We start from the raw sequence: 16,495 nt of genomic DNA on the forward strand, positions 1-16,495 counted from the left end.
CAACCAGAATGTTCCTCAATTTATAAGAGAAACTCTAACAGACATGAGTAACTTGAGTTCCTCCAGCTCCATAATAGTTGGAGATTTCAACACTCCTTTGGCAGTGTTGGATAGATCCTCCAAGAAGAAGCTGAGCAAAGAAATTTTAGATTTAAACCTAACCATCCAACATTTGGATTTAGCAGACATCTACAGAACATTTCATCCCAACAAACTGAATACACATACTTCTCATCAGCCCACGGAACATACTCCAAAATCGATCACATCTTAGGTCACAAGTCTAACTTCAGTAAATTTAAAAGAATAGAAATTATTCTTTGCATCTTCTTGGACCACGATGGAATAAAAGTTGAACTCAGTAACAAAAGGGATCTGCATACACATACAAAAACATGGAAGTTCAATAACCTTATGCTGAATGACAGCTAGGTCAGAGATGAGATTAAGAAGGAAACTGCCAAATTTTTAGAACAAAACAACAATGAAGACATGAATTATCAGAACCTCTAGGATATTACAAAGGCAGTCTTAAGAGGGAAATTTATAGTACTGCAGGCCTTCCTCAAGAGAACGGAAAGAGAGGAAGTTAACAACTTAATGGGACATCTCAAGCAACTGGAAAAGGAAGAACCCCAAACCCAGTAGAAGAAAAGAAGTAACAAAAATTAGAGCAGAATTCAATGAATTTGAAAATAAAAGAATTATACAACAGATTAATAAATCAAAAAGTTGGTTTTTTGAAAAGGTCAATAAAATAGATAAACCTTTGGCTAACCTAACCAGGAAAAAAAAGAGTAAAATCTCTAATTTCATCAAGCAGAAAGACAAAGACGAAATAACAACAGACTCCTCAGAAATTCAAAAAAATCCCTAATGAATATTACAAGAAACTGTATTCTAAGAAATATGAAAATCTGAAGGAAATTGACCAATACTTGGCAGCACGTCACCTTCCAAGACTTAGCCAGAATCAACTGGAAATGTTGAACAGGCCTATATCAAGTTCTGAAATAGCATCAACCATACAAAATCTCCCTAAAAGGAAAAGCCCAGGAACAGATGGCTTCACGTCAGAATTTTACCAAACCTTTCAAGAGAAACTAGTACCTATGTTACTCAACCTGTTCCAAAGTACAGAAAAAGAAGGAAGACTACCCAACACGTTCTATGAAGCAAACAGCACCCTGATCCCCAAACCAGGAAAAGACCCAAAAAGAAAAGAAAATTATAGACCAACATCACTAATAAATATAGATGCAAAAATATTCAACAAGATCCCAAAAAACAGAATCCAGCAACACAACAAACAAATTATACATCATGACCAAGTTGGTCTTATCCCAGAGTCTCAAAACTGGTTCAATATACGTAAATCTGTAAGTATAATTCAGCACATAAACAAATTAAAAACAAAGACCATATGATTCTTTCAATGGATGCAGAAAAAGCTTTTGATAATATCCAGCATCCCTTCATGATCACAACACTTAAGAAAACTGGTATAGAAGGGACATTTTTTAAACTACAGAGGCCATCTACAGCAAACCCACAGCCAATATTATATTGAATGGAGTTAAATTGAAATCATTTCCACTCAGACCGGGAACCAGGGAATGTTGCCCATTGTCTCCACTGCTCTTTAACATTGAAATAGAAGTTTTAGCCATTGCAATTAGGAAAGAAAAGGCGATTAAGGGTATCCATATAGGGTCAGAAGAGATCAAACTTTCGCTCTTTGCAGATGATATGATTGTATATCTGGAAAACACCAGGGATTCTAATACAAAACTCCTAGAAATGATCAAGGAATACAGCAGCATCTCAGGTTACAAAGTCAACACTCATACATCGGTAGTCTTTATATATACCAACAATAGTCAAGCTGAAAAAAGTTAAGGACTCTATTCCATTCACAGTAGTGTCAAAGGAGACGAAATATTTGGGAGTTTATCTAACAAAGGACGTGAAAGATCTCTATAAAGAGAACTATGAAACTCTAAGTAAAGAACTAGCTGTGAATGTTAACAAATGGAAAAACATACCATGCTCATGGCTGGCAAGAATCGACATTGTTAAAATGTCCATACCCAAAACAATATACAATTTTAATGCAATCCCTATTAAAGCTCCACTGTCATACTTTAAAGATCTTGAAAAAATAATACTTCATTTTATATGGAATCAGAAAAAAACCCGAATAGCCAAGACATTACTCAGAAATAAAAACAAAGCAGGAGTAATCATACTACCAGACCTCAGACTATACTATAAATCAATAGTGATCAAAACAGCATGGTACTGGCACAAAAACAGAGAGGTAGATGTATTTAACAGAATAGAGAACCAAGAGATGAATCCAGCTACTTATTGTTATTTGATCTTTGACAAGACAATTAAAAACATTCAGTGGAGAAAAGATTCTCTATTTAACAAATGGTGCTGGGTGACTGGCTGGCAACCTGTAGAAGACTGAAACTCGATCCATACCTTTCACCATTAACTAAGACAGACTCTCACTGGATTAAAGATTTAAACTTAAGACATGAAACTATAAAAATACTAGAAGAGATTATAGGGAAATCTCTTGAAGAAATTGGTCTGGGTGAGTATTTTATGAGGAGGACCTCCCGGACCTTTGAAGCAGCTTCAAAAATACACTTCTGGGACCTGATCAAACTAAAAAGCTTCTGCACAGCCAAAAACACATTAAGTAAAGGAAGCTGACAGCCCTCAGAATGGGAGAAGATATTTGTAGGTTATGTCTCTGACAAAGTTTTAATAACCAGAACCCATAGAGAACTCAAACATATAAGCAAGAAAAGAACAAGTGATCCCATCGCAGGCTGGGAAAGGGACTTGAAGAGAAACTTCTCTGAAGACGACAGGCGCACAGCCTACAGACATATGAAAAAATGCTCATCATCCTTAATCACCAGAGAAATGCAAATCAAAACTACTTTGAGATATCATCTAACTCCAGTAAGATTAGCCCATATCACAAAATCCCAAGAACAGAGATGTTGGCGTGGATGTGGAGAAAAGGGAACACTTCTACACTGCTGGTGGAAATGCAAATTAATACATTCCTTTTAGAAAGATGTTTGGAGAACATTTAGAGATCTAAAAATAGATCTGCCATTCAATCCTATAATTCCTCTACTAGGTATATACCCAGAAGACCAAACATCACATTATAACAAAGATATTTGTACCAGAATTTTTATTGCAGCCGAATTCATAATTGCTAAGTCATAGATAAAGCCCAAGTGCCCATCGATCCAGGAATGGATTACTAAATTTTTTGGTAAATGTACACTATGGAATATTATGCAGCCTTAAAGAAAGATGGAGACTTTACCTCTTTCATGTTTACATGAGGAACATATTCTTCTTAGTAAAGTATCTCAAGAATGGAAGAAAAAGTATCCAATGTACTCAGCCCTACTATGAAACTAATTTATGGCTTTCATATGAAAGCTATAACCCAGTTATAACCTAAGAATATGGGGAAGAGGGAGAGGGAGGGGAGGGAGGGCGATTAGTGGGATTACACCTATGGTGCATCTTACAAGGGTACATGTGAAACTTACTAAGTGTAATATAAATGTCTTAACACAGTAACTAAGAAAAGGCCAGGAAGGCTGTGTTAACCAGTGTGATGAAAATATGTCAAATGGTCTATAAAACTAGTGTATGGTGCCCCATGATCGCATTAATGTACACAGCTATGATTTAATAATAAAAAAAGAACGAAAAAAATAAAATCTAGCACAATGTAAAAAAAAGAAAAAGTAAAGCAGCAAAAATACCTTGACACATCACCTACAGAAATTAATTCAATATGCAAACTCTTAAACTGCTCAAAGAAACCTCGTAATAGGAAAGCTTAGTGACCTTGGGCTTAGAAAAGATTTGTGCACACTTGAAGTTTGAACTGTAAAAGAAAAAAAAAATCAGTAAAATGAACATCATGAAAATGTTCAAATCTTGCTTCCAAAGACACTAAAAAAATGAAAAGGCAAGGTAAAGATTGGAAAAAATATTATTTGCAAAACATATATGCAATAAAAGACTTTTACCTATAATATATAAAGAAATTTACAACTCAGTATTAACTCAGTATTAAAAAGTCAAACAACTCCTCCAGCCCCACCATCCCCAGCTGCATGTGGGCCGTTCTGAACAGACATTTCACCAGAGGAGATAAGAGGGCAAAGATCATTACTGAGTTTTTTACCCTTGATGTTAATTAGTGAAACTCGACCACTCTCTTAATATTGCTGAAAGTAATACCAGCAAAATAAAAAATTCCCTCTTTCCCTAAAGCCACCATAAAGAAGACATTATTCTGTTCCAAAATATTTACCCTTAAAAATAATAATTTTTAGTGGAAATGCAGATTGATGTAGCCATTATGAAAAGAGTATGGAGATTCCCATGGAAATTCAAACTTAGACTACCATATGACCTACCAATCCCTCTTCTAAGTATATACCCAAAGGCAATGAAATTACTATCTTGTAAAGATAGCTGCACTTTACTGTGTATCTCAGCACTATTCTCAACAGCCAAGATACAGGAACAACCTAAGCGTCTGTCAATGGATGAATGGATAAAGAAAATGTGGTATATCTGCACGATGTAATAGTATTCAGCCACGTGAAAGGAAATCCTGCCATCTACAACAACATGTCTGATACTGGAGCACGTGCTGATTAAAACAAGCCAGGCATAGCAAGTCAGATAGTGCATGTTCTCACTTGTATATGCAATCTTAAAAAAAAAGAACAGTCAAACATATAGAGATAAAGAATAAAACAATAGTTACCATGGGGGTTGCAGAGGGTGAAAATGGGAAGAGGTAGGTTAGAGGGTACAAAGTAACAGATACAAGGATGAACAATCCCAGAGATCTAATGTACAACATGAGAACTGTAGTCAACAGGACATAGTGCATGTGGGTCCCCGACAGAATGAGGAGACTTTAGCTCCCCGTCACAGAAACAAACAATAAAAATGAGATGACAGGTTGACTACAGCAACCATTTTACTATGTTGTACTCTTTAAACATATATAATAACATTTATTTAAAAAATAAAAATAATACTTTTAAAAACAATGTGTAAGACATCTATACCTCAGAAATGACTGCTCTGTCCTGTGTGATAGCTTTTAACACTCTAAAAAGCCTGTCATTTTGATTAGTTTTCTTTTTTAAATAACTTTTTGCCCACTTAAATATATATCTCTCTCCTTTTTTTTTTTTTTGAGACAGAGTCTCACTATGTCAGAGGGCCATGGTGTCATAGCTCACAGCAACCTCAAACTCCGGACTCAAGCGATTCTCTTGCCTCAACCTCCCGAGTAGCTGGGACAACAGGCGCCCACCACAACATCCAGCTGTTTTGTTGCAGTTGTCATTGTCATTTAGCTGGCCTGGGCCAGGTTCAAACCTGCCAGTCTTGGTGTATATGGCTGGCAGCACAACCACTGTGCTATAGGTGCCAAGCCATTATATCTCTACTTTGTATGAGATATTAATATGTGTGAATTTTTTCAGGTGTATTTTGTTTTAGTTTTAGTTTTCTGATGCAAAAAAATTGCTGGGAGAGCCATCTTCCTTCACATGTCTTAAGGTTAAAAATTCTGTGATCCCATGAAATTATTTCCATTATTTAAACAAGAATTTTAGAATCTATTTGCTCTTAATAAATACCACAAGTCTTAAAAGTGAATTACATACAGTATTAGATTTTACAAAAATGTGCAAAAGGGAATACACTAAAATATTGAAACAAAATGAAAATTTAGTAGGTCTCTGCAATTTTATTATTAATTAGTTTTCTGTTATACAATAACATATTAACATTGAAGCATTTTAGAACATAGAAAAGAAAGGAGAAAATCACTACAGCCTAATACTAACAGTGTTAACATTTTTGTGTTTTCCGAGCCAGTCTTTTTGCCTATGAATGTTAAACCATGGCTCTAGCTATTATCCTTATGAGTATATTTCTACATATATTTTATAAATGTCTAATATTAGTGTACATATACTTTTCTACGTTTTCAACAGTATTTTCTTTTATAACATTATATATACACAACATAAAAATTGTATAAGCTTACTACTGTCATTGGGTGAGTTATTTTCCATCTTGTGATGCCGTACATATACACATACACATATACACAGATACAGTGCCATAGTGGCCGCTCAAAACAGAAGTTAGTGGAAGAAATTTAAGGAGGTATAGTACAAACATCCCTTGACTGCTAGTATTAGGTTGCCTTATATTATTTGTTGTGATGAATTATGCTGAACTCATTATCTTTATGCACCTAAAACATTTTTCCTATTTTGAATTAATTCTTTAGAAAAACTCTAACAAATAGGTTTACATTATCATAGATTGTAAACATTTTTTCAATGTATGACTGTAATAATTTACACAAACATAAATGATGTCTAAGAGATCCCATTTTGTCCCAAGTGGCACACTCATTAATTTTTCCTGTGCTATTGGAGTGGATATAAAAAAAAAAATCATCTTATTTTAATTTGCATTTCTTAGTTTACAAGAAAAGTAGGTATTTCATACATTTACTTACTAGATAATTTGTTCCTAAAGGGAATATATAAAATTCCCAATGGTTTCAGTTTGGGGCTTAGATATATATATATTTTTACATAACTATACATAAATGAAATATACATAATTTACTTACAAAGTTTTAAAAATCAAATTTTAAGGGTTGTTGGAATCATAAAGATACTCAATTTTTGCCAAATTTGCAACAAATTCTTTACCAGATTTAGTTAAACTTTTATCTTATTGCTTTTTTTACGTATAGAAGTTTAAAATTTTTATGTACTTAAATCTAACTTCTATGTGTTTGTGGCCGTGTGTGTTTGTTGTGCACGTTATTTATTTCATGGATTTCAAGTTTAGAAAATCGTTACCTCTAGAATTTGGATAAATGATCTTATTTCCTATCCCATTCTGAAATTTCTTTTACATTTTTTAAAAATGTGAGGCAGATATGCAGAAAAGTGCATAAATATGTACAAATTAAATAATAACTATAAAGTGAACGCCCCGTAACCATCAACTGGTTCAAGACGTCTAACATTCACAGCACCCTTAGAAGCCGCTTATATGTGGCTCCCTGCTCAAAAGCCCTGCTTTCCCTCCTTGGCAGTTCCTATCAATTATCCTGACACTGGTGAAAATCATTTTCTTGCTTTAAGAAGAAAATGATTTCATTACTTAGGCATGCAGTTGTAAGTGGTTCAGTTTTGCTTATTTTTACCCAATAGATGCATTATACTGTATACAGTTTTGTCCATGTTATGCTTCCTTTTCTCTACATTATGTGGCTAAAAGTTACCTATGCCATTGCATATAAACCATAAATAAGTTCTTTTCATATTCCCCATGATATGAAAAGTAGTGTTAGTGAAGGCTGGATACTTTCTAGACAGCCCCGTTGTATAACTCATTCTACTGGAATTTCCAGTGCTTTAGAGTAAATACAAAGGAGTAGAATTGCTGGCTGCAGTTGTTAAAGTTACATAATACCAAGGAAACATCATATATTTATCTGCATAATACCAAGCAGCTTCACGCTAATTTACACTCCCGCCAGCAATACACAACAGTTCCCTGGCTCTACACTTTTGACAACACTTAGTATTGTGAGAACATTTTTTTTTTTCATTTTTTGTCAATCTGGTAGTTTTGAAATAGTCATTCAGTGTGATTTTAATTTGGAGTTTCTGATTATTCATGAGGTTGTCCATATATCCATTTTTTTTGCCACTTATATTACTTCACTTGGAAGTGTATGCATGTCTTCTGCCCATTTGTAATGGAGATTATCTGGTTTTCTAATTAATTTATATTTAATTAAATTTAATTAATTTATTAATTTTATAGCATCTAGATTCTAGACCCTACAGCTTATCAGCTATACATAGTTTTAAAATTATTTCCCATTCTATGGCTTGTTTTCTAAGTCTTTTTTTCTGTATGAATTAAAATAGTACAACAAAGGTTATAATTCTAGTGAATTTGAATTGTTCTCTTGCCTTTAATTCTTTCCTACCCTGATATTATAAGATAGCTTTTTCTATTATGCTTGCAAGTGCTTTTAGAGTTTGCTTTTTCATATTTAGCATATAATTCACTTGGAATTGATGACTGATACAGTGTGACACGGGAGTCCAGTTGTATCTTGTACTTAATGAATAGCTTCTACTTTGTCAGTCCATTTTGTCCTCTGTGTCGGGCTGGAAGCCACATGCTCTTTCTATTCCTTTAGCAGCTGCACTGAACTTTCCAACATGCAGACCTACCACAGCTTGAGCATTACAGTACAGGCTGAGCATCCCTAATCTGAAATGCTCCCTTCTTTCCTGGCACTCAAAATGTTTCAGATTTTGGATTTTTGGATTAGAAATACTCAACCTGTATCTGTATTCTTCTCCTGGATGTTACTAAGAACACTGAAGACTTGGAGCCTTTCTTCCTCCTGTCCAAACTTGTATGTTATTGTAGTCATATACTTTAACTCTACCTTAGGTTTATTAGGCCAACCATACACTTTCACTGTGGTTTCACATGGTTAATGTTTGTTTAGATTGACCAACACTCCTGCCACTTTCTTTTCTGTGTGTTCATTCTTGCATATCAGACCTTCCATTTGAGATCACGTTCTGTAGATACAGATCCTTCAGAAGTACATTTACTGATGGTCTCTTCTTTCTAAAATACTTTATTTTGCCTCATCCTTGAAAGATATTTTCACTGAGTATAATATTCTAGATTGGCAGTTACTTTCTTTACAAAACATTAAGTATCAAACACTGTCTTCTGGCTTCCATGACTGCTCTTGATCAGCCTGTTGTTCATTTGACTGTACCTGCTTTGAGGGGGTCTCCATCCTTGGCATGCTGCGCTTCACGACGGTTTGTCTGGTGTGGATTCTTTCTTCTTTAATTTATCCCGCTTGTGATTATCACTCACAATCTTATCATTCAGTATTGTGTTCTGGGAGCTTTCTTCTCTCTCGGCACACTGATTCTGTTTCCACAGGTGTCTATCCTCTGTACGTTCACTTCAGTTGCTTCACTTGTTTGCTTGGAGAATTCTATTTGGCTCTCTTTTAAACATGACGTAAGATTTTAAATTTCTTCTATTGTCTCTACATTTTAAAGTATGCCTTTTACTTCTTTTGACTTAGTAACTACAGCTATTTCAAAAATATGTGTCTGATACTTCCAATATCTGAAGTACCTACACACCAGTTTCTGCTGGTTCCTTATTTTCTTAGGTAGTTGTAAAACTTTATATCATAAGTTACTCATTTTTCTTTCATTAAAAACTTAGTTTTGGGAACACCTGGAGGCCTAGGATAAGAGAATCTCTAGAGAGGATACATATTTGTTTCTGCCACAAGGAACTTCCAGTTAGGGATGACGTGAAGATATAAAATAAGGGGTCTGGATCTATCCAGTTGTTTGGACTTACATGCAAATACGTGAAAAGTTACAGCTTCTCAAAGATTCTCTTGCTGTTTGGCTCAACACTGCAGTAAGTCTGCCTGCATCTCCCCGGCATGTGGACGATAGTGCTGACTTCTTACGGTTCATTCTCTGAGAGGATGACCCCTTAGTGTCCCAGCCTACTGATCACTGATCTGGCATTGACGCCCCACTTTGGCAGGCCTGGGCTTTCAATTCTGTTTCAAAACCAAGGATCAAGGTCCCAGGGTTGAGCAGATGCACTGGAGTAAAAGAAGCTTCCTGCCCTCCTTTCTCCAGGTTCCCCTGTTCGCTCAAATTTTACTGATAATTCCTTAATTTGTCAGGGTTTTATAACATTTATGAACAATTTCTTGTGTATTTTATTCAGAAATTTTAGTTTTAACCTGCAGAGAGTGTGCTTGAGACCTGAGCTTGCCCTGATGCCACGGAGGGGAAGTCCCACTGGATGTCTCCTCCCTCTCCCGCCTTCTCCCTCGCTCTTCTTTTCTCTGGAATTCTTTAATCCATCTCTAATTGACATTGGTGTCTGGGGAGGAGGGAGCTCATAAACTTCTTGTTGCTCTCTTTCTGCTAAACAATTATCCCAATGCTTGGTTGTGATATTTGATGTTCACATAATATAACGTTCATATAAATAATTTGTCTCCTGGATTCTTCTGATCCATTAATCCCATTCTCTAATCTTAGATGATGTCATCTTTTAAATTACTCAGTTTTTACTCTTCAATCTCAAAGTACTAACTTCCTATTCCTTATTCTTTTTTTTTTTTCAGTTTTTTTAGAGTATTATTAACTGCTATTCTTATAAATCAATGGTTCTCAACCTTCCTAATGCCATGACCCTTTAATACAGTTCTTGTGGGTCACGACCCACAGGTTTAGAACCGCTGTTCTAAATGAACTTTAAAATCACTTCCCAACATTGTGAGTATAATTCCTTTGAAAGTGTTCTGAATTATATTAAACCTATACGTTTTTATAAACAATTGGCATTTTATAAATCTTAGCCTTCCTATTCAAAATCAGGTCATATTTGTCTATCACTGCTTATTCAGAACAGAACTCCATTTACATTTTAATAAGCTGCTGTGATACCACTTGTTAAAATTATTTTCATTATCAATTTTTTATTTTTAGACAGTCTCACAGGCTAGAGTGCTATCGTGTCACAGCTCACAGCAACCTCAAACTCTTGGGTTCAAGCAATCCTCCTGCCTCAGCCTCCCAAGTAGCTGGGACTACAGAGCACCTGCTACAATGCCCAGACAATTTTTCTATTTTTAGTAGAGACAGGGTATCACTCTTGCTCAGGCTGGCTTCCAACTCCTGAGCTCAAGCAATCTACCTGCCTCAGTGTCCCAGAGTGCTAGGATTACAGGCGTGAGTCACTGTGCCTGGACCCTCATTATCAATTCATAAATTTCGTTCCTATCGTGATTTGGTATCATGTTTTCATTTTATTTTATAACTCATTTCTGATATAGTAGAATGCTCTTACTTTTCTAAATATTCTAGTTTCTAGTGGTATTTATGAATCCTCTAATTAATCATAGTTGATTTTAATAAACTTTTCTGTGCATTTTATATACATTTAATCTACATTTTTTTTTCTTTTTCAGGCCTTGCATTGGCCAATACTTCTAAAACAACATTTAATAACATTAATGTTTTACTGTCTATTTTAATGGTAAGTCCATGCATGTTTAACCAAGAAATACATTAGCTGTTCGTACAGTGGACGTTCTAGATCACTGTAGCATTTTATGAAGCACTTCTTGCTCCAACTCTAAAAGGGGCTTAAGAAGTCTCAGCCCAACATTCTACACCCAGAAGCACCCAACCAGAAAAATCTAGACATTTCAACCAGTGGTTTAGAAAAAACTATTTGCATTTTACACATAAAAATTATATAGGTTTTTGCTGTTGTTGCTGCTCCTGTTGTTGTTGTTTTTGTCTCTGGGACTTGAGGAAAATAGATACAGTGGAAGTAACAAATCTAAATATGACAAAGTAGGCCAAGAACGATGAACATTTGTGAGGAAGAAAAACCCAAAAGTCTGTGCTCACAAGGCATATGGAAAGAGACTAATGTTTACTTCTGTATTAACTATTGACTTTTGGAAAGAAACTGTGTAATAAATTGTCTTGCTCATATGCAAATGTATAAGCCTGCCAGCACATCTGTTTCTGGATCAACGTTCCTTGAAGTACAATCTGTGGATTACCTGAACAGAACTACCTGAGTGGGCATTCCTGTTCAAATGCAGAATTCTCAGACCCCTTTGCAAGCTAAATAAATCAGAATGGGCGGGGGGGTGAGGGGGAAGGTTAGAAAACTGCAATCTAATGAGACTCTCTACCAGGCTCATACTAGCTAAAAGTTAAGAAAAGAGAGAGAAGGAGAAAGTAAGAAAGGTCAAGAGAGATACAAAAAAGCAAAATCAGAGAAAAGGAAGAGAAGGTTATACTTGGTTATGGCACAAAAGGTCTCACACATCAAACCACACTGCATAAGCTGAATCTAATATTCCCATTAAAACATTATAATTAGGCCAGAGACTTCTCAAAGAAATGAACACAAACATCTTATTAACTCACCAAATAACTCATTGCAATACATCAAAAAATGGAGAAGCATCCTCGTTAGTCATGAAATCAAGGAAGATCTGGAAGATATAGTTTTTTCAGATATCTGCAAGGGAACTTTTGCATAGAACTTGGGCCATGCTGTGGCCTTTACAGAAACTACCCTACGAACGTCACTTTGAGCTTCTCCCTGTTCAATCTCTTGGGATAAATATTAGAGGTCAGGTTGTAGATGCTACGTTTGAATGTCAAATCTCTCTCCTCCTTTTTAACTCCTATCTCATCAGCCCAGTGGCTTCCAGTTGTAATCTGCTTTTAAATGTACCTCTAGGCCAGGTGCAGTGGCTCATGCCTGTAATGCTAGCGCTCTGAGAGACAAGGTGGATGGATCTCTTGAGCTCAGGAGTTCGAGACCAGCCTCCATCTCTACTAAAAATAGAAAAACTAGGCAGGCATTGTGGCAGGCAAGTGTAACCCCAGCTACTCAGGAGGTTCAGACAAGAGGATTGCTTGAGCTTTAGAGTTGTGAGCTATGACACTACAGCACTCCACTCAGGGTGAATGAGTGAAACTCTGTCTCAAAAAAAAAAAAAAAAAAAAAAAACCAGTACCTCTGTATAATTAAGTACTTTGTCCTCTGATTCCTATGTGGTGACATAAAAACCTCAAGGCATTTGCTTGAACGGTGACCACACTCAGAAGCAAATATAGCTGAGTATGAATTTTTTAAAATGTTATCATGTTGGTTATGAGTCATGTACATTGCTTTGAAATGGCAGACTGTGATTTAACTCCCCTAAATTCGGGGAATGCTCTGAATACCTACTATGGACCAGGCCTGAGCTCTGTGATACCATGAGAAAAGAGACCCAGTTCCTGGGAGGGGGGACTCACAATCAACAGACCATTTACAGTTCTTCCCTTTATTTGTCATTCCTTACAAAAACAGGAAAAGCCTGAGTTGAAGACCTCAGACTGCCCTAAGGTCAATATTCAAATCATTGAAGTTTAAACAGTCAATGAGCCCTGCTTCTCAAAGTATTAATGTTTGGAAGTAGATACCAAATAGGTCACATCTGCTCAAAGGATTTTTGAAACTGCTCAGAGCCATTTTGTTTTTCTTCTTTTTTTTTTGAGACAGAGTCTCAAGCTGTTACCCTGGGTAGAGTGCTGTGACATCACAGCTCACAGCAACCTCAAACTCTTGGGCTTAAGTGATTCTCTTGCCTCAGCCTCCCAAGTAGCTGGGACTACAGGCACCCGCCACAATGCCCGGCTATTTTGTTGCTGTTGTTGCAGTTGTCATTGTTGTTTAGCTGGCCTGGGCCAGACTCGAACCCGCCAGCCTGGGTTCATGTGGCTGGCACCGTAACCACTGTGCTACGGGCACTGAGCCCAGAGCCATTTTCTTGATGAAGAAGGAAATAGCATCATTATTTTACAGCCATAGGATTCTCCTGTTTCTGCCTTCTTCTCCTCTTTCCTTTTCCCCTGCTATGCTCCAGCCAACATGGTAACTTCCTTCTCTGCCACCCCATCCACAAGTCTAAAGCCCACAGGTCCCTATGCAGAGCTGTGCAGATGTGAAGTTTAGAAGAATGCTCTAAGCTGTGCATGGACCACACCACAAAAAAGGCAGCTTGGTTGGATATCTACCTGACTTTATTTTTGCACAGCCCACCTACCGTTTACTGCCAGCAATGGGTGGAATTAACAGTATGTGGTTCCTGCAATATCTAGGTAAAGTGTAACCAACTGAGTGCCCGTGGCAGGTACACAGAATGTCTGTCTTAAGGATGTTCGAAAGATCTGCAACGGGCAGGAAGCTCGGCGGCCCAATGTGCCAGCTATGGACTGAGATGAGACACCTCCTTCTGTCCCAGTTCTAGCATCGCCTGGCTAGAGCCCCCTGGAAGCCTGAGTCCTGCTGCCTGGCAAGAACCTCCCACACTATGGTACAGCGCACAGATAGCTCACCACGGAGTCTTCCATCTTCTTGGGGAGAGGGTCTGCAACCGACTCTTCCAAATTTTCATGTAAAAATTTAGGAAATAGTTTGCATTGAATAAAGGACCTGAAAGTGAAAAAAACACACAGGTTTTACTTTACAAAGATGTGCCTGGGACAGTGTTTGAGGTCAACACTTCACCTCAGGCCTCACGTCCACAAATGACAGAACCAGGTACTCCCTCCATTAAAAACATCATGATACACAGGGCTGTACATTCAAGGAGTCACAGTGGTAACGTTTTGATTTTTCACTTTTCATCCTCATGAAAGCAGTCAAGTATCTCTGGGGCCTCGGTGTCCCCCACCGTCAGCAGAGTAGGGGCTGCTCTCTCTCTGCCAGCGCACGGCAGCTCCATCCTCACAAAAGCTGGCAGAGCTCAGCATTTCAGTAATGCAACTGGCACTAAAAACTGTGCAAACTTTGTTCAGCGTTTCGTTTCCCCGTGTGTTACATACCATTCATTTTGCTAGACCTAACAGGCAAAAATATGATGTGGATAGCCCCCAAATAATTATATTTACCTTAAATCCAAATCTTTGGTAAGTTTGGACAAATCACATAAGATACTGAAGTTTATATTAGAAAATCACTTTGGCATCACATGAAGGATTTCCAGTCCCAAAGCACATATTACCCAAGATTTAAATGATGTGATTAAAGACCGAATGTATACTATCACATTTCTAAAGAGTATATTAAATGTATTTTTTTTTTTTTTTCCCGTAGAGACAGAGTTTCACTGTACCGCCCTCGGGTAGAGTGCCATGGCGTCATACGGCTCACAGCAACCTCTAACTCTTGGGCTTACGCGATTCTCTTGCCTCAGCCTCCAGAGCAGCCTCCCGAGCAGCTGGGACTACAGGCGCCCGCCACAACACCTGGCTATTTTTTTGTTGCAGTTTGGGCGGGGCCGGGTTTGAACCCGCCACCCTCGGCATATGGGGCCGGCGCCCTACTCACTCAGCCACAGGCGCCGCCTATTAAATGTATTTTAAAACTTCACATTAAATCTAGAGGCCACTGGCTGCCCTAGGAACAAAAACAACAAAATAAAACAAAAACCTTTCCTTTCAGAGGTGCTGATCTGGTCTCTGTGGGTAACTACCTAGGATAAAGGCAGCAATGCTGCAAATGGCTTGTTTGGAGGCTTTAGCTTCTCACACAAGTCACACAAGGGGAAGTCAACAGGGCTTGGGTGCTAGCAGCCATGTGTTCCCGCCACTGAGTGTTTTACAAGCAAGTACAAAGGAGAAATTTTCCCTGGAGAGTCACCCTTGATTATTATTAGTCTCTGGTCTGCATACATACCCACCCTTGTCCAGTGAGAAAGCCATTAGTTTACTAACAGGTGTTGAACTGCAGTGAGGGAGCTACAGGAACCATGTCCCACACACAGTGATGACAGGGTACAGGGTGGGCTACTCACATGAGCACAGAGGGGTCACTGCTCTGCCGGCTCAGATGGTAAGAAAGTGCAACCAAGAGGCCACAGAAAGCTGAAAAAAGTGCTGGGATGTGCTGCATACTCCACGGCTCCTAAGGAAAAGACATTGGTTAGCCAAGACATTCCCCATCTATGGTGCTCCTGTGGTCCTCCTGCATACACACCTCTGATGCGCACACAAAAAACTGGCCTGCTCAAGAATAAACAATGCTTTTGACATGGCACCAGGTTGGAGATTATATTTTACATAACCTTTCCTTAAATTAAGTTTAGGATTTTTGTAAAATGTAACATTAAACACGTGTCACCTCTTTTGAATTCAACATGATACTTAATAATAAAAGAATCATATTTCTTAGTGTTTATTCATCTGAGATTGAAAAGAATGGCGAAAGAGATCAAATAGCATAGCAGATTGAGATGAAATTCAGTCAAGACCAAAGTCAATTCCCTGAAGACAGAGAAAAAAATGATTTGAAATGAAAAAGCAAGAAACTTAGGTCTAATTTGACATGCAGACACTAGTAATCAACACATTGTCCTTGGTGTGGCACGGCAGAGCTTGGGGACTGTGAGTGAGCACCCTGGGCAGAGTGGTGGCCTGGAACATCTACTCTTCTTCCTCAAACATAATGCTGTTCCCACCAATACAAAATGTCTTTCATAGGCCGGGCGCGGTAACTCACACCTGTAATCCTAGCACTCTGGGAAGCCAAGGTGGGTGGATTGCTTGAGCTTAGGAGCTCGAGACCAGCCTGAAAAGGAGATCCCATCTCTACTAAAAAAATAGAAAAACTAAGGCAAGAGGATCGCTTGAGCCCACAAGTTGGAGGTTGCTGTGAGCTGTTATGCCATGGCACTCCACCGAGGGGACAGCTTGAGGCTTTGTCTCAAAAAAAA

The 16,495-nt window shown here is 37.8% G+C and overlaps 1 protein-coding gene across 7 annotated transcripts in view; it reads right to left on the reverse strand.

The window, feature by feature from the left end:
- Positions 1-16,495, reverse strand: part of PCNX2 (pecanex 2) — a 380,334-nt gene that overhangs the window by 222,302 nt on the left and 141,537 nt on the right. For all 7 annotated transcript variants that reach the window (XM_053605995.1, XM_053605996.1, XM_053605999.1 and 4 more), the window contains 2 exons: positions 15,578-15,687; positions 14,118-14,214 (listed from right to left, as the gene is read on the reverse strand). In XM_053605995.1, the coding sequence (XP_053461970.1) occupies positions 14,118-14,214; positions 15,578-15,687 (207 nt within the window). The remainder of the gene's footprint in view (positions 1-14,117; positions 14,215-15,577; positions 15,688-16,495) is intronic.

The sequence above is a fragment of the Nycticebus coucang genome, chromosome 10 (genome assembly GCF_027406575.1).
Source record: "Nycticebus coucang isolate mNycCou1 chromosome 10, mNycCou1.pri, whole genome shotgun sequence".
In the NCBI taxonomy this organism is placed as follows: domain Eukaryota; kingdom Metazoa; phylum Chordata; class Mammalia; order Primates; family Lorisidae; genus Nycticebus; species Nycticebus coucang.